This window comes from Nelumbo lutea, chromosome 4 (assembly GCF_056320005.1).
Source record: "Nelumbo lutea isolate HS-2025 chromosome 4, American lotus-T2T, whole genome shotgun sequence".
In the NCBI taxonomy this organism is placed as follows: Eukaryota; Viridiplantae; Streptophyta; class Magnoliopsida; order Proteales; family Nelumbonaceae; genus Nelumbo; species Nelumbo lutea.
In genome coordinates, this window is record NC_142687.1 from 23551183 (window position 1) to 23575744 (window position 24562).

Below are 24562 nucleotides of genomic sequence, written 5' to 3' on the forward strand. Positions count from 1 at the left end.
GTATCATTTTTTCTCTCTTTTTTATTTTCACTTTTGAGAAAGGAAATAGAGGGAAATAAACCATCTACGACCAGGTACCTTTACTTGGTTGATTATGGTTCCTCCTTCAAGACATAGTTAGGTATTAAACCATCTACAGTCTAATTCTCAAGGGCTGATTATGGTTCCCTTCAAATGAAAATGAAGAGCAGGGGGGATAAAAACCGTCCACAATCAAATATTCAATTCGATTGACTACGGTTCCCTTCTTGTATGCAAGAATCCAAAGGATTAAGGTTGTCTACAGTCAGAATTTCATTTGATTGACTACAAATTAGTGTGAAGAAAGGAGTGAGAAGGAAATCTTCCTTGCATCAAAAAGAAAAGAGAGAAATGTATTGTTGTAGAGTTTCTCAATTGTATTTTCTTTTCTTTTCTTCTCATTCTTGTACACTTGATGTAAAAGAAATACAAATGAAAAGTTCTTTTTAAGCATTCTATTGTTCTTTTCTTTTGTTCTATGCATTCATTTCTCCTAGTCAGAATCAAAAGTTGTTCTCTACTTTCTTGTGGAGATGTAATTAAGGGGAACAATCCGTATGATTCCCTGAATGGGCCTTACCCAAAATAATAAAAACTCAATCACTTGATTGAGTGAAGGGGAACAATCCTATTAAACCCTTCCCTGGCCAATATATCTTCCTTTTTTTTTTTTTTGGTAAGTACCAATATATCTTCCATTGAATTGGCAGATATAGGAACCTACCAGAAAAGATAATCTCATAATAGAAACCAAATGTCTAATCTCTTTAATGCGATGTCATAGTATCCAAGGCCCATCTTCTCCTGTTGTCATTCACCTGAACCAATTGGGAGTGAACTGCTTCTAATGAGACACAATCCGGAGAAACAGCAAACAGTAGCCCCATGACCAATCAGCCCTCATTGAGTTACAATCTCCTATTGAGCTCTAATAAATCAGAATGGTATCTCCCTCATGATTTATGATAGAATCTCATACCCAGATGGTCTTGGATTGCCTCGAGAAAAGCCACCAAAGTTTAACTTCAACCATCCCTGCAGTGGTGATCTCCAGATTTGGCCCAGTTTCATTGTGTATTTGTAGTAAGATTTTTAATTTATCCCTCGCTTCTTTACCAATATTCTGCCAGAATTTGGTGATAAAACTCAGCACATGTTAATCATATGGAACTAGGTCATTTAAGAATTCTCTCTTTATATATATCATTAGCAAGACTGAGATTGAGATTAATTGACAGTGATTAAAACAGAGGTCAGTTCAAACCCTTAACCCCTTCAAGGAGGATGGAAAAGGAACCAGAGCTAAGGATCAACAGCACTGCCACCTCAAACACTACAGAATAATGCTACCACAAAAATTCATTGCTGATCATGGTGACAAATTCAGTTTAACTATTTTCCTTTTTCTTCTGCAGGAAGTTGTCTTTAAAAATTAACATTTTGTGGTTGGTTTTATGATGTTCTTGATCCCCCCTTCCTTTCATTCCTTTTGGCTGGTATTTGTTGCTCCAGGTAGGTGTGCATCCTTGAGCATCTCTCATTGTCCCTTTGTACATTTCTCCTGTAAGGTTTCTACTCTGGCTACAAAAATATTGGTCCACCATTCCACTCTGTTTAGTAACATGTGTTAAATTATGAGCCCTTAAATCATTTCTCACTACTTTAACCCACGTCCTTTTTGGTCTTCCCCTGGCTCTTCTAGACCCTTCAACATGTAACATATCATTTTTGGTCTTCCCCTGGCTCCCCTGCATGACCAAACCATTTTAGTCTGCTTTCCCTCATTCAGTCACCTATTGGAGTTATTCCTAGGCTTCCTTTAATAAGTTTATTTCTTACACTATCCTTTCTAGTTTTCCACCTCATCCAACTCAACAGTTAAATCCCTGCTACACTCAGTTTTTGGACATATTGTTTCTTGGCTGCCCAACATGCAGCTCCATACACACTGCTGGCCTTATAACTATTTTATAAAACTTCACCTTTAGCCTTTGAGCAGCAGTATTCTTTGATCACATAAGTTGCAACAGTATTCTTTGATCACATAAGACTCCAGAAAGGTAACATCGAGATATCTCTTGGCCTTCAATCCTAAGTGTATCCTGAAGGCTGACGTGTTGACAGTTTTGGAAGGTGTAACTAGAGCAAAGGAGCTGAACTTGCATAAATTGATCATTGAAAGAGATTCAAAAGTGGTGAGCAAGTGGCTATTAATTAAACAAAGGGAATAATTTGTAGATATACAACAATGAGTTCAAAAGGTTTAAATGGATAACCGGGGGAATGGATATTAAAATCAATGGGCGCAAAGGACAGCTAACAGCATGGCTGATTCTATGGCAAAACAGGGGGTTGAGAAGACTCAAATGTTTTGGGCTCAGATGTAAAATCTTTTTATTGGAGATAAGCTGTTTTATCTCCTTTCATGTGTTCCTTGTAATCTTTTTATAAATTTAATGAAAATTTTCAGTTATTGGTATAAAAGAAAAAAAAAGTGTACTGTGATTTTTCTCATATTATTATTAATTTTTTTGATTGATAACAATAAACTTCATTAATTACGAATAAAGAATTTTATGTACAATATTTTGGATCCCATTGTAAGGCTGGTTTTCCCCACCTACCCACCTTTACTCTTTCTAGTTTATAGCTTTTACAAATAGCTCTCATTTGCTACCCCCCAATACATTGAACTCCTCTCTTTGCCCCCTGTTTTACAAGTAAATCAGCCCAACAATTTGCTGAATCATGCACCCAGTTACTTGCAATCACTATATCCTTTGCTATTTTCTTGGTTTCTCTCAACAAATGTCTATAGTCAAGGTTCAAAGTATCGATACGGTACGCCCCATATCAGGCGTATCATATTGTTTTGGGGGTCATCAAAATGCTTAATATTAAGAATTTTTAAATTTTTTATGTTTTAAAACATTAAACAAAACTATTAAAATCCCCCTGTAAATGTATCAAAAAAATAGTGTATCAGTCACCATAAATGCATGATACACACATTCATGAGTATCGGATGTATCGATACTTTGAGCCTTGTCTTTAATACCTCCTAGTTCATCATTTTTTAGCAAACCCGCTATGGTCCTGGAATCTTGTTCCACACACTAAAATTTTCGTGTTCAGCCTTTTGCCTGTCCTTAGTCCATACAAAACTGCTAGCAGTTCTGCGTTAATAGAACCACCAACTCTAATGGACCCTGAAAACATTGCTATTACCATCATTGACTATCTCTAAATACCCCTCCAATCCCTTAAATTTCTGGACTCCCCATGTTGTGCTCACTAAGATTTAGTTTAATCTGACTCAACATCGATGGACTCCACTCCCTTTGAATAGTGATCCTCATAGGTGATTGAGCTACATTCTGCCATCCTATAAAAATGTCTTCCTTCAAATAAGGCACAAAAACATCCAATCTATTGACCCAATTCACCACTCTGATGGAGATATCCTATAACATGACCTCTCCTTTTGACCTCTTCTTCTCATTAAAGATTCTTATATTTCTTTCCCCCCATATTGACCAAACGATTGTGGCCCTCAGGCAGATCCACAATATCTTACCTCTTCTACTGGGTGGATAAAAAAAGGAAGTCAAAATGACAATTCTCACATCTCCTGGAGGAGTCCACCTAGGACCAAAGAAAGTTAGAAATCAATCCCAAATACTGGAGGTAAAAGGATAGGAGACTAGCAGATGGAATGTAGTTTCCCACTTGCTTCACACAGAAAACATTTATGAGGTGAGAAATACCAATTATGCCTTTTCTTCTGCAAAGTATCAAAAATGTTATTGTTATTAAATTTAAATTTCATATATTCTATTTTAGTATTAAGCTCTACCTATTTTAAAATCTTGTTTCAGAAAGATATTTCCACAGCACAACATTTATTGAATACTTTCTTTACAAATAATGAGAAATAAGGGAGAAGAAAAGAGATAACAAGGACAGAAGATATCTATAATGAGAGAGACCTTTTATATAATATTAAAATTATCCAAAGTTACAAGAAAACCCCAATGGAGCCACTATGACATTAAAGCCCCTGAGAAACCTTTTATATAATATTAAAATTATCCAAAATTACAAGAAAATCCCAATGGAGACGCTATGACATTAAAGTCCCTGACTATATTATATATTGTCTTCCTAAAATAACCCTTCCCCATACAAACTGAATACTCCAAGTCTCCAACAAATGCAAAGTTCATGCTACTACCCAAAGAGATAATCAACAGAACATAACAGCTGGCTTTTAAGGTTCTGGAGGAAAGGTAAACATGACAGTAAGAGTTAATTGGAAGGATGTTTCAAAGAGATACTAGTTCTAGTTGGAACTTGGAAAAAATGTTATGTTCCTAAGTATTGGCCTAAATATAATTTGCCAAAGACAGATATCCATAAATTTTGGGAATTGACAAAGAGATAACCCATCAAAAAGAATGGTATAAATAAATATACTATAAGCCACCTTTACTTGAAAAAAAAAATGTTTCTTTACAGATTATTCATCCAATTCAACATATAAACTGAAACTTCACCAGAACTGAATATTATGCTATGGTGACACTTACAAATCAGAAGCAAGAGCATCACCTCCAGGGCTGTCAATCCGTATGATCACAGCTTTATATCTTTTTGACTCTGGAAACAAACTAAAATATCAAGGAAAAGAATTTATTCTTAAGGAGCACCTACATTAATAAGCCAGCAAAAGAGGTTACAATAGGTTGCCTAGGTGAGACAAATTCAGCCACAAATTCACATGAAAATGACAATAAATTATAGGGAAAGAAAAGATATAAGCATAGAAAAGTTGATAATCCAATAATATTCCCACAGTTCCTGTTTGCTGGCTGGAGCAAAAAAAAGTGTATACTATCCTTGGAGAGTACTGGATTTTAATTATTTCCTTAAACAACCAAATCTGCATTACCCAAAAGTAACTGCTATCATTCTCTTTGATGCATATACATCGAAATAACCCTATAAAAATTGATCAGATTGATCATTTCCTACAGCTTTTAAGGTCAAAATTAATCTGCCATCAAAACAGTAATCTAACATTTAGTCATAAGATGCTCTTCAAGCTTCTTGATAAAGTGCAATGGTGGAAGATAAGTCTACCTCCATAGACCATTTCCTTTACCACGACTAAAATAATTTTTATAAGTTTACTTCCTTTTCAATTTTATAATTGATTTCAGCAAGGAAGAATGATCTCAATCAAGAGGAGAGAGGAGGAGGAGGAGAAGAAAGGAAGAAGAAGAGAGGAGAGAAGGAAGAGGCATGAAAATTGAGACCAAAAACTCAAGCTGGCGGCATCAGTGTTTGTATTTATATGTTAGGGTGACAAAATAAAAAATAAAAGGTAAAAGGACAAAAGTGCCCCTGCAACACATAACTAAGATTACATCAATAATACATATTAATATTGTTGATTTTTCTCCAATGCAACTCATTATTTTTCTTGTTGAAGTTGCTTGGGGGTGGGGGTAGGGAATTCCTTCCCTACTTCAGTTAGTGTTGCAACATATAAACTGTTCTCTTTGTATATGTCTCCTTAGACCTTGGTCTGTAAACATACCATGGTAACAATTAACTGAAGACGAAAAATATATGCTTCCATAAAATAAGTACAGTTGTTGAGGGAGTAAAATCTCAGAAAATAGTATAGAATGGATATTAAATATATAGCATTGTGAGGAAATAAAACCAATTTTAAGAACAATTGAGCTCAAAGCAATGAACAAGAAAAGAAAGAAAAATCGATGGCCTTTCACGCACAAAAGATGGCAGACTGTAGACACCCAACCAACAATTGGCCCTGGACTTTTTTCTTTCTTTTTTTTTTTTCATACGTAGATTTCTTTTGAATCAGATGGAGATTTATACTTTTTTTTCATCATCATCATCACCTTACTATGTATGCTCAGCTGAGTCCTCCCTCCACTCTATACAGGATAATATCTTCTGTTAGAGCTTAGAGGATGGATTCCAAATTTTTCTTTTATTCATCTGAACCCATCTCCACTCTGACCCTCCCCTTGCCCTTTTACTCCCCATCTTGTAATCCCTACGTTGTTCTTGTTCTTGTATACATTTGTAATCCCTCTTATTCCACTGAAATTACTTTCCCAAGAAAAAAACTACTTTGATATGGCAAAGCCTATGATGTCCAGATATAGATACAGACACAGGGGAAATGGGAACATGACTCTCCATTTACTAAAATCTGGGACATGTATGTGGATATGAGAATCTGATTTTAGAAGATATATTTTCATATCTCAAGATTTGTGGCTTTCCAAATTTAATTAAATTATTAAATTTCTAACATGTGCAGATTATAGTTTAATTTGTACAGTTATTAATCAAACAAAATTTATAATTTGTTAAAACATACCATTTTAAAAGTGTGAATACTAAAGTTAATCCAGAAGTATCGATGTAGTATTCAGTATCACATCCAACACCAGTAAGCTAGGCATGTGAAGTTATTTGGGTAGGAAACTGCAATGCAGTTGGTGATCTATGCTTGCTTTGTTTAATATTTGATTCTTTGATCAGAAAAGCTAAACAATACATAAAAGACAATGTATACAAAGGTTTATTCCTACCTCTTACACTACGGACTTTCTCAATAAACTGCTCAGCAATGATACCCGAACTGGGAAGACTTAATGGACTACGAACACGAATAATGACTCCAGAGGCTCTGATCACCGCTATTTGGTCTTTACCTCCTGACAAGCCAAGAGTCCAATTTCTGACTCTGGAATATTTCCTGTAGTTGCAGTAGAACAAATGGAATGCTGTCAGCATTCTCACTCTTTAATATAAGCAACTTCATTAATTAAAATATCCAGGCAAATTGAGAGTTAAAATTTAGAGAGTGCAATCAATACTTGAGAAATAAGCTACCACCTATGTTTTCTGAAAATAGTATCAAAACCTATATAATTCCATTTATTTGCAGTACAATAACATTAATACAGTATTCTAAAAAAACAAGGTTTACATCTATAAAATAGCAAATTGCTAGCATGAAATTTTTAATCCTTCTCATAAGGAAGCATATTTCACAACTCATGCAGTCATTAACCTCACAGATTCCCAAGCCCTAATTATGCAAAATGAGATTCTGTAGGGAATAATGCAGGACCAAAAAAATCAAATTTATGACAGCCCAAAGTAAAAATATGCATTGCAGAACTGCATAGCAAGAAGATGCCCAAAACCTGGAATTTACTAAAGAATTAAGAAGAAAGTCCTCTTCCCTTATCAACTGTAAAAACATGGATCCAGCTAATAATTGATATATTAAATAAAGGATTTTTATAGATATATCAAATAAAGGATTTTGCATGCCAGTTTAATGCACATTATAAAAACAAGCAGTTTACCATGGTTGTCCGAATAAATGAAAGCATTCATCAGATGCAATGTTAAAGCTGTCAATGCTTCACCAAATGCAATGTTAAAGATGTCAATGCGTCCTTGATGACCTCTAAACAAGTTTGATTACCTATAATCAACCATTGATAGTTTCTTCTCCTTCTTTACTCCAAGCCTCTCTTTCAACATTGAGATAACCTGCACGGTTACATGGTAATCTAATTGAAGGCCAATTAAAAACAAATATCTGGAACTACCACAGGAAGGTTTAGGTAGAAGTCCATGAGAAGATTTATTCCTGACTCATGGATGTCACAGTTGGCAATTTACAAGCTCCAAAGCATTATGCAGAAAACCGCTGCATGTTATTTTTTGTTGCAAATTATTTGTAGGTTGATGAGATAAAATTTCAAGCCAAAATTACATTTTCCCTCAAATAATCTTAATACTCAACTAACTTCATCAAGGCTATGTTCAAAAGATGGTATCTGCACAGATTAACTTAAGACAAACTCACTTGGAAGTGCACACTCTACTCAAGGCAAGTTCAATGTATCTGACCTGTACAGTGCAACTGAAAATGCAAGTAGACCAAAGATTTCCCTTTGATAAATACAACAATCCTATTACCAGCATCAGTTATCACTGACCTAGGCTGCCATGATATAACATCCAAACAAGAAAAGTTCATATTTACATAGGAACCCTAGTTTTGTTAATATTGCTCCTATAAATTTTCAACCCAATATAAGCACCATATTTGTGTTAAATACCAGAGGTGGATAGAAATTTTGTGTAGTGCAAGTACTTTACCTACGTAATTTTTGGGGTTTCTTTTTGTACATCCTTCTCTTAGAAAAACAAAAGTAGGATTCCTGTTAGAGAGAGAGAGAGAGAGGGAGAGAGAGAGAAAATGAAGAGCCTCGAGAGAACAAGAGAAATTGGAGAAAAAAAGCAGTCATAGGGACATCCCCCTTACTAACTTCGCTTATTGCTTATGAGAAAGAGATACAAAGGTACTAAAGTACCCTTACCATGACATAACTACTTAACAATGTATGCTAAAGTACCCTTATTGGGTACCTACAGCACAACAAAGGGTAAAATTGAATTTTGATGGAAGCTCTTTGGGTAATCCAGGACCTTCTGGAGCTGGGGGAGTCTCCAGAGATGGGGAGGATAAGCTGTTAGCACTATACTCTGGCCCCATAGGTGAAGAAGATTCTTTGAGGGATGAATTGTTGACCCTACTACAAGGATTAAGGCTGGTGAAGCAAATGGGGCTTTCAGAATTTTGAGGTAGAAGGAGACTCTAAACTAGTAAAGGATCTGCAGACAAAAAGTTTGGGTGATGGACTCTTAGACAACAAATGAGGGAAATACTCTACCTAGCAAGGGAAGCCGCTACCATTCATATTCTGAATGGTTGACAGTGTACATGATTAACTATTAAGTATAATGAAAGTTACCATTTCCATTCAAATATATATTACCTTGCAAAGCCTCCAGAACCTCTTAGTGTATTTTAAGTCTCATAGACATGCCAAGGTTCAGAATGCACTTTGCTAAAGCAGCAGCCTTGTCATTTGTACATATTCAACTTACAAAAAATCAGCAGAATCATAAAAAATAACAAATAGTAGAATAACTTATATTCATTATGCAATTTGTCAGTAATGGCATTATCTTCCACCTCATACAGAAAATTACATGCTTGCATGCAGCACCAACTTCTTATCTCATATTCTCATTTTAATTTATATAGAGTTATAGACTATCTTTTTTTTTTATTGGAAACGGTAACTTCATTAATATAACTTAAGAATAACTTTCCAGATTTAAGTACAGCTGTCAACCCCTAAGTAGGTGTTGACCCCCAGTAATCTTTCTTACAAAACTGCCCAGAACATTCTCTCCCTCACAGTTCCTTGTTTAGCCAACGTGTCAGCTAAACCATTAGCTGATCTCCTTGTCCATTTGAAGCATGCACCGATCTCCCTTGTTATGTTGAGGATTTCCCTTGGGCTGTCTATAAATCCAGGCTCCCAACTTACTAGATTGCAGCCACTCAATCAATAATTTAGAGTCTCCCTCTATCTCGATTTGGTGTAACCCCAATTATTTTGCATATCTTACACCTTGAAGCAAGGCCATCACCTCTGCTCTCAATGAGTCCCCCATTCCTATTGGTCCTGAAAACAAAGCCACAATTCTGTCATTTTCATCTCTGAATAATCCTCTTATACCTGAAGGGCCCAGGTTACCTCTTGAACTCCCATCAAAGTTCAATTTCACACTTGTTGTGTTGATGGAGACCACAATTCCTGCACAATAGGTTTCATGGAAGTTGTAGAAGCCACCACTTCCCAATTCCTATAAATGTCTTCAGCTGAGAAGTCTTTAAACAAATCCAAAGTTTTCAACCATTGAATAGTTATAATAATTATCCTTTCTACAATTGCCTCCTTGGATTTCTCCATCCATTTAAAGATTCTATTGTTCCTTTCCTCCCAAACTGACCATAAGATAGCTGCTCTTGTGGCTCTCCACATTAATCTTCCATGTCTCTTCAGTTGCCTGAAAAAGCTTGGGTTAAAAAGGCTTGCCACATCTAGGGGAGGTGTCCACCTACAACCAAAGATAGAAAAGAACCAGGTCCAAATAAAGCACACAAATGGACAAGAAATTAATAGGTGTGTGATTGTCTCACCAGATCCCAAGCAGAGGCTACAAACATGGGGTGATAGGCATACATTTGGCCCTTTTCTTTGCAACATATCTAGAGTATTTATTTTTTGGATAATCACCTCCCAACAAAAAGCCTGAATTTTTGGGGGTACAGGTTGACACCAAATCTCCTTCGAAGGAAATCTCCTTACAGGGTTTGATGATTGAATGAGGACATCAAAAAAGGAGGAACAAGTGAACACACCAGATGGGGAAGGTTTCCAAATTCTATTGTCCAAACAAGATTGATCCAAGTAGGTTGACCCTAGAAGGTTAATTAATTCATCCAGCATTGTCATTTTTTACTCCATTAGACCTCTCCTCAAACCCAAGTCCCAAGAGTTATCAGTAAAAACTGAAGATATCACTTTTCTTTTATTTTTAGAAAGTGAATAAATAAAAGGGAACCTTTCATTAAGGGGAATGTCTCCAACCCAAGCATCTTCCCAAAACAACACTATATTTCCTATACAAACATCAAATTTGAGATAAGGAAAGAACGAAGGTAAGATACCATGAATAGCTTTCTAGGGAGAGCATCAGGAAGCCCCGGGGTCGACTCCTACATCCCAACCATTGTCTGCCAATCCATGAATGCTAATAATCACTCTATGCCAAAGTCTATCATGTTCCAATGGCAATCTCCATAACATTTCCCCAATAATGCTATGTTTCTTAGCCTAAGATTTCCTATTCCTAGGCCCCCTTTCATTTCTACTTATAGAAACCACCTCCCACTTCACTAGGTGGTCTCTTTTGGTGTCTCCTAGTTCCCAAAGGAAGTTCCTCATAATCTTCTCTAGCTGGTTTGCCACTTTCAACGGTATCCTAAAGGTAGATAGGAAGTACATTGGTAAGTTAGCCAAAGTTGACTTTATTAGGGTTACCCTACCTCCCAAAGAAATGTAGTTTCTCTTCCAATTCGCAAGTCTCTTTGTAAATCTCTCAATCATTGGATACCAGGAATTAACCATATCAGGATTTCCTCCCAAAGGTAGTCCCAAATGTTGTAATGGCCAATCCCCTACTTCACACCCCAAAAGTCTAGCTAATCGACTCACCTCTTCACTCCCTAAATTTACTCCTGTCACATGACTCTTTGTTTTTTGGATAGGAAACAGTAACTTTCATTAGATAATTAAAAAGATTACAGGCATACAACCCACAAAAAGGATGGAAAAAGAAAATCACAAACTTATAAACAAGCCCAAAACAAAGCCTCTACAGTAACTCCTTGCTTACTTGCCCCAATTAATCTTAAGGTTGAAGATCCTCTCAAATTTATGGACTATCCTTTTTAGGTTCATGAGTTCTTCTGTTGTCCCTTCACAAAACAAAATAATATCATCTGCAAATTGTAGGTGTGTAACCACCACTTCATCCCTTCCAACTCTCCAGCCTCTAACCATATTGTTGGCATCTTCCCTTATGATCAACTCACTCAACACATCAATTACCAGAGTAAAAAGGAAGGGAGATAGAGGATCTCCTTGTCTTAGGCCCCTTTTGGCAGGAAAAAAATCTCTTGCTACTCCATTTACCAGAATTGAAAAATGGCATGAAGAAATGCAGCCCTTCACCCATTTACACCATCTCTCTCCGAAACCCCTATGCTTAAGAATTTCCAACAGAAACTCCCAATCCACCATGTCATAGGCTTTCTCTAAGTCCAACTTAAAAACCAGTCCTTTTTTATTTATCCTTCTTCTAAACTCTACACATTCATTGGCAATGAGAATTTGATCCATTATTTGTCTTTCAAACAAAAAAGCCCCTTGATTTGGAGAAATCATTGAAGGAAGAACATATTTTATTCTTAGGGATAAAACCTTGGAAAAGATTTTGTACATGCTTCCTATCAGACTTATGGGCCTAAAATCCTTTGGCTGGGTTGCATCCACTTTCTTTGGTATCAAAGCGATGAAGGTTGCATTTGCACCTAAGTTGAATTTGCCTCTCTCATAGAACTCATCAAACACCTCCATCAAGTCACCCTCAATTATTTCCAAACAACCTTGATAGAAAGCCATTGTAAAACCACCAGGTCTTGGGGCTTTAGATCTCTCCATCGAAAAGACTGCATTTTTCACTTCCTGAACCTCAAATTTCCTTTCCAAGGAATCCAACAACTCTCTATTCCCAACCCTCCAGTCCAGACCCTCTTTTCTCTTGACCTCCTTGGACCCTCATAGAGTGTTTTGAAGTGATTCACAAAGGCTTGGGCTATGTCCTCATCTCTTGTCAATACTTGTCCATTCCATTCCAATTTCAACATTGAGTTTTTCCTCTTTCTCCCATTTGCCAACATATGGAAAAAACCGGTATTGTCATCCCCTTCCCTGAGCCATTGACATCTAGATTTTTGTCTCCAAGTAACCTCCTCTTTTCTTAGAATGTCTTCCAAATCCTTCTTCAATCCCCATCTCTCTTTCCTCTCTTCTGAACTCAAACTTCTCTCAGCTTCCTCACCATCTAGATCCTCTATTCTACTAAGAATTTCCTGTTTTCTTTCTTCAATCTTTCCAAAGCTCTCTTTATTCCACAACTTAATTCTTGCTTTTAGCAATTGCAATTTCTTATAGAATCTATAACCCTTCCATCAGAAATCCACTTGATCTTCCTCCCACCACTCCTTCACCTTTGGCAAGAATTCAGGGTGTAGAAGCCACATATTCTTAAATCTAAAAGGGTAGGGACCACCCCCCCAATCTCTCTTTGGTCAAATTAGTTGGGCAGTGGTCTGAAACAGTTCTTGGCAGAGCTGTAACTACTAAACCCCGCCAAGCCATTTCCCAATCAAGAATGCAGGTTTGAACGGAGATCTCTCCCAACCGTGCAGTAACCCAAGTTTCCATAAAAAGTCAGAGGAAGGGCAGCTCAGTTCCGATAGACACAGAAGGGACAATAATCCAGGAAGGGAAGTTACTGAAATGGCCAGGAAATTGGGGATAAGTAAAGAGAAGGGACCTACTCTCAATCAGAATTCAAAATAGGGGGAAGAAGCAATACAGAAGGCTGCAATTGTGAAAATTGGTAAGAAGACCTCTAAAAGGGAGCTAAGGAGACTTCAATGGGGAATGTCAGATCAAAAAACAACAAGGTCTAGGGCGGTCAAGGGAAAATCAGAGACCAGAGCTCAATGAAATTATTAAGTTGGAATATTATAGGGTTGGGAGGCCAACTAAAAAGAAGTCTGGTAAAAGAAACTCTGAGAAGAGAAAAAGCAGATATAGTCATCCTCCAAGAAACAAAAAAAGAAGTGGACAGGAAGCTTCTGAGAGCAATTTGGGGAATTCGTGGAAAGAAATGAGTTTTTCTTCCTGCTTTAGGTGCCTCAGGGGGAATTATCCTAGCTTGGAGTGAAGAGGAGGTTTCGGGTACTGAAATAGATAGAGGAGAGCACTCAATCTCTGTCCTTTTTACCAATAAGTCTGATGGTTTTAGTTGGATTTTGACTGGAGTATATGGACTTAATGCACCTTCAGACAGGCAACACTTTTGGGAAGAATTGGATGCTCTCCATGAGTTTGACGAAATCCCTTGGGTCCTAGGAGGTGACTTTAATGTAACAAGGTTTCCTCAAGAAAACTCCAACAGAAGAACAACAACCAAGAGCATGAGAGGATTCTCCAGTTTTATCTCGAGGCACAACCTTTGTGACCTTCCTCTCCATAACGGCCAGTTAACTTGGTCAAACCTTCAAGAGAATTCAATAAGCTGCAGACTAGATAGGTTTCTGGTATCTTCAGATTGGGCAGAAAAGTTTCCAAATCTCCTCCAAGAAATCAGACCTCGCTGCACTTCAGACCACTGGCCTTTAGTTTTGAGAACAGACCCGGTTTTGAAAGGCAAACATCCATTTGGACTAGAGAAGATGTGGACTCATCACAAAGATTTCCTCAAAAATGTAGCTTTATGGTGGAAGGAATGCAAAGTCAAAGGCTGGGCAGGGTACAAACTGCTGCAAAAACTGAAATTCCTGAAAAGAAAACTGAAGTCTTGGGGGAGAGAAGAGTTCAAATCGTTCACAGAGGAAAAAAATGCCATCCTCATGGAGCTGGAAGAGTTGGATAAAAAGGAGCAATTAGGAGATCTGGACAGAGAAGGAAGAAGTAGGAGAGATGTTCTAAGGAGTTCTTGGGAAAAGGCAATCCGAAAAGAAGAAAGTTTTTGGAGGCAAAGGTCAAGGGTTAGATGGTTAAAGGAAGGAGACAACAATACAAAATTCTTCCACAACTATGCATTGGTAAGGCGCAGAAAGAATCTCATCTCAAAAATTAAGGTGGACCAGAGGGAAGTGGAAGATGCAGAAGAGTTCATTGAGAATTTTCTAAACCACTTCAAATTTCTTTACCCTAAGGAAAGTGCTAGGAGTTTTAATTTAAGAAACTAGGAAGGGCCAATTCTAGCAGAAGATAAGAGAATTTGGCTTGAAAGGGATTTTGAAGAGCAAGAAATAAGAGAAGCAATCTTTGATTTGGATGGAGATAGAGCCCCCAGGCCTGATGGTTTCCCGATCTTCTTCTTCCAGATCTGTTGGGAAGTAGTAAGAGAGGATCTTCTGGAGGTCTTTAAAGAATTCCACTCCACGGGGGTTGTTAACAAAGGAATTAATTCCACTTTTATTTGTCTCATTCCAAAGAAAAATTGTGTCTTGGAGGTGAAAGACTACAAGCCAATAAGTCTTGTAGGGAGTGTGTACAAAATAATGGCAAAGGTGTTGGCAAAAAGACTCAGAGTTGGTTTCTCATAACCAGTTTGCTTTTGTGAAAGGAAGACAGATTGTAGATAGCATCCTAATTGCAAATGAAGTTGTAGAAGATAGAAGGAAGAGTGGAAGGAAGGGCCTTCTTGTGAAACTAGACCTTGAAAAAGCTTATGATGATTGGGACTGCCTGCTCCAAATTCTAAATTTGAGGGGTTTTGGTACAAAATGGCTGCAGAGGATGAAAGGTTGTATAAGTTCTACCTGGTTCTCGATCATGATTAATGGAGATCCCAAAGGTTATTTTAAAGCCAGTAGGGGTCTATGGCAGGGATGACCCCTCTCCCCGCTCCTCTTCACAATGGTAATGGATGTTTTCAGCCAGCTTATGGAGAAAGCCAAAAACCTTAATTTAATCAAAGGTTTTGAGGTAGGAAGTGATGCCATAAATGTCTCCCACCTCCTCTTTGCTGATGATGTCATCTTGTTCCTGGAAGCCAATTCGGAGAACATCTCAAATGTGAAAAGAGTGCTTCAGTGTTTTGAATTAGTATCAGGGCTGAAGGTAAATTACTCAAAGAGTAGCCTAGCAGCAATAAACCAGATTGAAGGGTCCCTGATGGAAAATTTCAAGGAAACTCTGAATTATCAGGTGTATTTCTTTTCTGGGGAATTAAGAATTAAGAATTTTTAGCTCCTCTTCCCTGTAACTTTTTTCCAATATGAATGAATTCTATGGTTATTGATCAAAAAAATCTCCCCCTTTCTTATTTAGGCATGCCACTAGGAGGGAACCCAAAAAATCCAAGTTTTTGGGAGCCTGTGATGGAAAAGTGTGAAAAGAAGTTAGCTACTTGGAAAAGCTGCTACCTATCAAAAGGGGGCAGAATTACACTCACTAAGGCTTCCCTTGTAAACATGCCTGCCTATTTCCTATCAGTGTTTCAGATCCCTGCAAGAGTCAAATCACAAATCGAAAAAATCCAAAGAGATTTCCTTTGGGAAGGCGGAGGTGTCGGAAAAGGGCATCTAGTAAATTGGAATCAGGTCTGTAAACCAAAAGAGGTGGTGGCTGTGGAGATTCCCCACTGAATCAAATTCTCTATGGTCAGCTATCATCACCAACAAGTACGGGTTAAATGTAAATGGTTGGGACTGCAATCTCCACTCAAAGTGATCAGCTTTCTCAAATCCCTGGAAAGGTATCTCTGCCATTCACAACCTCTTTATTTCTTTCATTAGATATAAGGTGGGTAACGGTACAAGAATAAAGTTCTGGACGGATCTGTGGTGGAGCAACTTCACATTAGCAGAATCGCATCCCAGGCTCTACAACCTTACTCTAAATAAGGGTGCAACCATCTCCAAGTGCCTTCCCTTTTCCACCAATGAAAGAAACTTAAACTTGAACCTCAGAAGACCCTTAAAGGATCTGGAGATCAGTGAGCTTATTGACCTCCTTCTTTCTCTTAGTGAAGTCTACATCTCCCCAAATTCCCAAGACTCCTGAGTCTGGAAACCCCACCCTGGAGGTGAGTTCTTGTCCAAGTCTTTCTTCGAAGCTCTGGTTGCAGCTAACTGAGACAGTGACTTCCCTTACAAGAAGATCTGGTGCAAGTTTATACCCTCAAGGGTGTGTTTCTTTGTTTAGGAGGCTTGCCTGCAGCAAGTGAACACTTGTGAATTATTGCAGAAGAAAAATCTTGGAAGGGTTTATATCTCCCCTCACGTCTGTACCCTATGCTTACGTGAGGGAGAGACAACAGACCATCTCTTCATACATTGTCAGGTAGCCAGCAGTATCTGGAACTTCTTTCTACATTTAGTTGGCTTTAGTTGGGTGGCTCCTAAGCACCTTCAGGAACTGATTTCTCAGTGGCAAGGAAGAGGTCTGAACAAGAGAGGTAAGACCTATTGGCTGATAATACTGCACGCCGTTCTTTGGGGAATTTGGGAGGAAAGAAACAATCGGCTGTTTGAAAACAGGTCAAGATCTAAGGGTGAGCTGATCAACCACATCATTCACTACTGCAATTTCATGGAGACTGCGACAAAATACCCTTTAACCAAACAAACCACTCACCGCTTCTTCTTCTCCTTTTTTCCAACACTTCCTTTATCATAATCCACCTCACTTAATTTTTTCTTTCTCTGCTTTTTTACACCAGCTCCTTTAGATCTAGGCTCCTCTAGCTTCTCTTTCCCTCTTTCTTTCTATTTGGACCCTTTTTCTTTGTTTTCCCCTTTTGTTTTTTTGAGCCAGCTTCTGCATTTAATCTACCATCACCCTTTACTTCCTCTTCAACAATAGGATTAGGAGTGTCACCCTCCTCATCCCTTTCAATCTGTTCAGCCATCTCTTCCTCCACCTGGATTCTATCGCAACTCATTACTTGCTAATGCAGATGGTTTTCATGCAAGGCATGTAATATTTTCTTTTGTAAATTTTAATATTGTAACCTTAATCATGGTAACAGTTCTTGCTAATTGTGTGCTTCCTAATTCAACCCTTGTCTTTGAATTACCCAATAGGCTAGCTGTCAAGGCATTACAATATAACAACCTAGGTCCGCATAGTTTGCAACTAGTTTCATTGATCCTCTAGTTTTAATAGGTCTCTTCATTATGGATGACCCAGTGTAATTTCAAGGCTTTAAAGGCCAAGGAGTACGTCAAAAAAGATTATGTCTGGCCTTCTGGATAAGGCATGAGCCTATATTGAGTGAAGTAGAAGAAAATTTAGATAGTTGGACCCAGATGGCAGGGACAAGGATTATAATTCTGACTTGCAATCTCGCTCTCACATTCATGCAGCAACCTATTGAGATTTGGAGGAGATGCACCAACAAATAGGAAACATGATAACATTCATAACAAAAATAAAAGTCGGGACTGTCAACAAGAAAACCAACATTGGTCCCTGCTAGGGCTGTCAATGGGTTGGGTCTGACCCAACGGATCTGATGGACCAGAACCGATTGGGCCGGTTATGGTTCTGGGAACTGGAACCAAGGGGTCTGTTCTGGGTCCTGATATAGGGTCCCGATTACTATCAGTTTGGAACCGGGTCTTGTATATATTATATTATATTATACATTATAATATATATTATAATGTATAATATATTAAATAAATTATATACATACTATACGTATAATATATATAGAATATTTAATATATATTAAACATAAATATTTATTTTTTATTTATTATAATTGGGTCTGTCGGGTCAGACCCGATTGGTCCGGTTTCTGGGTCCAAAAATTACAGACCCTATCAGGTCCGGGACCTCAACATTTCATGTTGGGCCAGTTATGGTTCCAGCTGGTTCCGGCCCAGACCCGACCTGTTGACAGCCCTAGTTGCTGCAACTTCCTATAGTTAAGTCCCTATCACAGCCACAAGAATAGTGAGGTTCCATGTACCTCAATTATATGAACTTGTATGGAATAGATCCAGATTGTTAAATAATTGCAAACACAAAACTTGTGGTCTTTCATTGTCTGACTTGTTCACTTAACAAATAGCCTTTAAATGAACTCATCTCAGCGAAATCTTGGTATCCCAAGACTTTAGCTTAGATGTCCACCTGTTGAATATATGTCCACACCTGACATCCACAGCTTAGCCATGTAAATCACAAGGTGTTTTGAAAATGCCCTCAATACATAAATCCAGTGCAATTTTCTTGTAGAATAACTCTTGGCTTATGTATGGAACTAGGCACATGTATCATGTAAATAACTAAATATATGCTCTTTACATGTCCACAAGCCCATTAACTGTTATGTGCAATATTTTTAGAAGTACATGTCTGTAAATGTTTATGTTTATGTCTCAAAGCTGCAAAGCAATCCTAGGGCAGTGATATCCTAACTCAATTCAACTAAGCCCTGTTCCAACTATATGGAGCCATCTACATGAGTCCTGTGCTACTGTGATATCTAATATATTTTAATATTGAGTAGCTTATTTTACAAAATAACTTATGTCCCATTACTGCAATAAACAGCCCGAATAGGACCATTTACCTCATCATCATAGCGTATATCTGTTATCCAACCCTCTTCTTTAAGCCTTTGTACTTCATAAACCCCTTCGTTAATGAATGCCTCAATTTCTTCTCTTTTCTTCCCTGGAAAAGAAAATTCAGGAACAAGTGAGATCTAATAATGATTGTTTAATAAATTAAACCAAAATCTTCGTAAGGCAAAGCACCTTTACTGGAGGAAACCTTATCCAGCCAATTTCCATAGATGTTATCAAGTAATGCAGTCAGCATCTCGCAATTTTCTTGAGACATGTTCTTACGTGTGAGTTGATCACCAGCACTTTTATACTTACCAATTCTTTGGACTTGTGGTTCAATTCCTACTTTCTCAAAAATACCTGCAAGATATTTTGTGATGCCATCCCATTGAATGTTTAGTAAAGGCACTTTGAGCATTGAATATGAACAGGCATCTTACAAAATTATCATTTATCTCTATAAGAAATGCAAAAACATGAATATAAGCATGGTGTGAGAGGGAGGTTTAAGTGCATAATGATGCCATATTAGCTATTCTCACAGAAGAAATCACAACATATACACTCAAGCATATTTTCCAACATTGCATCTATAATGTTTTCCTGTAACTCTTTTACTTCTTCCTTTTTTTTCTTGGAAATATGATATGATGCCTGGCAATAAAGATGAATAAGTTCAACAAGGTTACAATGAATTAAAAGAACTTTTTCTTGGCACCATATTGTGAACTATATGCACCAGAATAGTCTATCTAGCAACCATAACACAGCAAGATCACTCATTTTATGTATTATTCACTTAATTTGTAATATTTCTAGAGTAAGACAATCCAAAACAAGCCCCACTTCTAGTCAAAAGGGCAGTGTAACTAAGAAAACAGATTTTGGTAATAAGAATTAATGAACTTCCAGATTTATACCATATGTGGGATGCAGAACAGCTGGCCTAGAGGTTATGATCAGCCAATAGGATCTCGGTTTAAATCAAAAGCATGTGACTTTATTTGAGCCTTAGTTTTTTGTGTCAAGCATGCTTAAATTTGATTTTATCATGCTAAAAATTTTATTTGACACACAAGGAGTCCAAGAGCATGCAATCTAGATATGAATTGAGAGTGCTATGAGAAAGATATGGACGACCTAAGGATACTTGGAATATATATATATATATATAATATATTCCAAGTATCCTTAGGTCGTCCATATCTTTCTCATAGCACTCTCAATTTATTCTTGTAAGTTACAGCTTTTGATTTAAGAACTTATTCCATTGAGAGTTCATTATATAAGTGAAACTAATTTTAGAAATTTGTTGAAGTTGTCATGGGGGCAAAATAAACTATTTCTACAAAGTTCTTTTATGAGTTCCAACCCCTATTTTCAGATATTTCCTAACAGGATTTGACTATGATACCAGAAAGATTTACAGCCAATCAACCGGTATCATAAAAGAGGTGACCAATCAGGTGGTATTCATCAAAATTCAAGGGGGTGCTTTGATTGGTCAAAGTTCTTCCAGTACCATGTCTTTCCAGTATCAAAGATTTTCCCTTCCTAATATGATACAATGTTTGGAATCTTTAGAAAATTTTCAGCTTTGAGAAATAAGCATTGAATATTGTATAAGGAAAAGTAATGAAAATCAAATAAAATTAAATTTTATTTTGGCTGATTTTGCTCAAATGGATCCTTACTATCTTAGTTTTCTTTTTTCTTCTTTGTCTTCTCTTTTGTTCCATTGACCTTGCACAATCCAGGTTGATTTGCCTGAACTGTCTTGTGTCATGCCATCACTTTCACTCCTGAGATTAAGATCAATGATAATGAGGTGCAATTATACAGTGATCTTTACAAGTTGAACTGGAACAACGATGAACTGTAGAAAATTATCTGGGAGGTAAGTAGGAAGAAAGGGCATATTACGTTGTAAGAGGAGTCAAATAAGAAGTCGTCTATGAATGCAAAGCAACAAGCTGAAAGGGTAGAGAGCTTCTTTATATTTTCTTAACAGTCAAAATTTTATTGGTCGTGTAAAAACTAAGAGTATATATACAGCATAAGGGCTGGATTGCCTGTGTTTGTTAGGCTGCCATGTGCTTCCTAACCCCAACTCCTACCAACTACATCAATCATTGTGATACTGTTCCGAAAAGGAAACTATGTTTACCCCTTGTGTGGCCATTATATTGACCAAACTATTTGCTGATCTTCGAACATAGTTGAAAGTGCCTCCTAGTTCCTAGCAAGGGATGTCACTTTCCTCATAATGTGTTGATATTACCATGACCTGTGGTCCTAGTTCTTTAGTCATTCCACCACAACAACCCATGAATCTCCTTATATCAATATTTTTCTGAAGTTAAAAGATTTACCCAGCTTCAGCCCTTGTAAAACAGCTAGTAGTTCTTGTTCTGTGTTGCTGATCAGAAAAAACAGCTAATAGTTCTGCTCTTGTTGAGTCCCTAACTCCTAGGGATCCTGTCTATATAACTGAGAGGTTGGAGTTGTGAAGTTGTTCAATGCAAAATTTCAGGTTGCAACAGACTTCGACAGCACCAAATATGACCAGACAGTCTAAGCTTAGTTGCATACTAGGATGGACACAAAAAACTATTTCTACCATATGTGCTTCTTCTGTCATAACACAAAGGTTATAATTCCTTCCAGGTTAAAATGAAGCAGACAACATGTTTGTAAGAAATCTTTCTGTGAAAGTTTAGTGGCTCAAAAAGGAAGCCATGTCAAGTTCAATTAAAATTATTCAATCATTTCTTTTAGCTGGAAAAATTCTCCCCTTCAAAATTTTCTGTTAGGAAGTTCTCCTGATGGACCTCTAATGATTGGACCCAACAGCACCTGCATGTAGACAATTTGATGGTACAGATAAAGATTCTTGCCAACCTCCCCTCTTGAAGCAAGCATTCCTCAACAATTATTTCACAACCTCTAATAGTATCTGCCTTCTTCAATCAACTTTCAGATTCAATCATGAAAACCAAGCAAAATAAACTTACCCCCTAGGAATGTTGCTTGAACTGCCAAACCATACAATGCAAAATAAGCACTAGGAGGAGCATATAGCTCTTCACAAGCACAGCCAAGGTAATACTCCTTCTCTCCGCAAGCTGGGACATAGCCCACAATGAATTTACCTACAAGCACCATGACAAAAAAAAAAAAAGCAAAGTTATCATTCTTCTATTATCAAAAAGGCTTGAGTACCCATGGTTTAACAGATAATATTATCATAGACAGAATCAACTGTTGGAGTAGGATTTGTGTTACATGATAGTTAGGACAAAGCTTAGCTGAATAAAGAACTAAAACAAAAGAAACCTATGAAATTAAGGAAGTGTCTGCAACGCATTACTACTTAATGTGGCTGAATGCAACACCTCTCATACCAATCGAAGGCTGGCTCGTTGGTGTGTTAGCTGGGATATTCCAGCATTGACACAGAATCAAGTCCTGCAACCAGCACTTTGGGGAAAAAAAAGGGTAAAGGGGAAAAGTTATGGGTGATTAACCAAAAAAAATGCAACATCTCTCACCACCAAAATGCATAGTGTGTCTGTGTCCATATACAAACAAATTACACATGTAGAAGTATTTGTTTGTCTACATATGCTTGGATAAACATGTGGAGGTAGCTTGTAGTTAGAGCATCCGCTAACTTAATTGGATCTGTCTGTATTTGAAACCAACAAACTAAGGTTATGTTTGGTATCAATGCCATTTTCACAGGCAACAGTAGCTTGTAGTTAGAGCATCCGCTAACTTAATTGGATCTGTCTGTATTTGAAACCAACAAACTAAGGTTATGTTTGGTATCAATGCCATTTTCACAGGCAACAGCCACACCTTGGAATTCAGTAAAGTTACTCTGGGTTCTGTGCATATTTTATATTGATATTTGGTGCCACCTAGGCACCATTAGGTGCCACATAGACAAAAAAGGTAAGAGCGTTGTCTCAATTGCAAGAAATGTCAAAATGACGTTTTCTCCAAAAGTGGCTCTCAAAGAACCCGAGGCACTCAGTGTTAAACAGACTGAAAACGTTCAAGCAAACAAAGAAAAAATAAAGGGAGAAAGCAAAATGCCTACATGGTGCCGACCAGACAGAGATGCCTTGGAGAAACAACTCCAGTATCAAATACCTACTAAAAGTGTTGTTCCAGATGAATCCATTTAACTCTACTGCCTTTCCAAGAGGTTTCACCTCCACTTGAAGGACTCAAAATATCCAGAAGGGCATAGAATAGGCAGGAATAAACATGCCAATCCCTGTTAGGAACAATCAATATTACCCTTCTCCCTTTATACAACAACAGTGCAAATACTGAGTACCAATGTTTGAACAGCACTACAATTTACCAACCAAAAGGTAAAGACACAAGAGCCATACTAAGATCTGCATAATCCAACGTTAAAAATGTCGAAGCCAAGAAATTCATATTATTACCTGACTTCCTAAAATTCAGTATATGCCTCTGTATCTCTTCAACTTTGCCCCACCCACAACTCAAGGGTTCTATATGAAGATAGATACCAGATATACGAGGATCATATGCTGCTTTTATAAAATTTTCACAAATTTGAGGTAGAGATAACCCTGAAGAGAAGCGGCTTTTTAGTTGATCAGATATCTGAAAAAAAAGCAAAAGAAATGAACATTATGAAATCAAGGTAATTATATATTAAAAACACTTCATAATAACATGCATCTGCTACCATAAGCAAGGGGGGTTTGGTTTAGATCAATGGAGTTGTTTGCCCAGACAAGGTTTAAATATGACATAGCTCTGAGTCATCTCAGATTTACTTTTTAAGTTTGAACAGTCAATATTTTACCAGGTCTCAAAAGAAAATTTGTGTATGCCAACCTTGTTAAAGAAGAATATTCACTTCATTATTTATGCATATTTTTTAAATGAAGAATGTCCTGAGAATGAGATTTATTTCTGCTGTTACAGTCATTCCTGCTGTCAGTTCTAGGGTTCTGTCAGCTTGTTTACAGCTTTTCTTATTGTTTTTTATTAGGGTGTGCTGCCAGGGGCAAGGTTGTAATTTCTTACTTTTATTTTTTAATCTCATCGTTATAAGAAAGAGTTGGCACTGCCAGCTAGTTTTTTGGGCTCCCAAAGAGTTCCGTCTCTTCTATTCTTCTATTCTTCTTGTCTTCTTCCTCTCTTCTTCTCTTCTTCCTAGAAGAAAACAAAGAACCTCAACCAAGTTACATGAAATTAGATTTTCTTTATATTGCATATGTATTATAAATAACATGATTTGATGGACCAAATCACTTGATTTTTCTTTTTCTTTTGTATTGCATTTATTGCTGTCAGTGGAATTTTATTTTTCAGGTTCGTGATTCAGAGGAAAAGTCCAATGAAGATTCTTCCCTTTCGCTATATAATGGCCACTGTGGGGTGAATAAAATGTATGAGTATCTGAGGACAAATCCTATTCTCAGGAAGTAGTCCTAAGAAAGGCTACTGGTACAGTGAACTCGTGGTTGCCTGTCCAAAAAGAAATCAGGAATGTTGCTCCTTATTTTGATTTTGAAAGTTTGTATATGCAACATGAGTAGTTTTTTTTTTCTTTTGTGATGTCATCATTGATCCAAGGTTCTTTCTTAAGTCCCACTGCATCTAGTTTTAGATGGT

General features: G+C 37.3%; 1 protein-coding gene across 1 annotated transcript in view; it reads right to left on the reverse strand.

The window, feature by feature from the left end:
• Positions 1-24562, reverse strand: part of SPPA (signal peptide peptidase) — a 45729-nt gene that overhangs the window by 19849 nt on the left and 1318 nt on the right. The window contains 7 exon segments of the mRNA XM_088984207.1: positions 4611-4680; positions 6657-6823; positions 7565-7632; positions 18898-19001; positions 19085-19255; positions 21910-22047; positions 23359-23542. Coding sequence (XP_088840333.1) covers positions 4611-4680; positions 6657-6823; positions 7565-7632; positions 18898-19001; positions 19085-19255; positions 21910-22047; positions 23359-23542 — 902 coding nt within the window.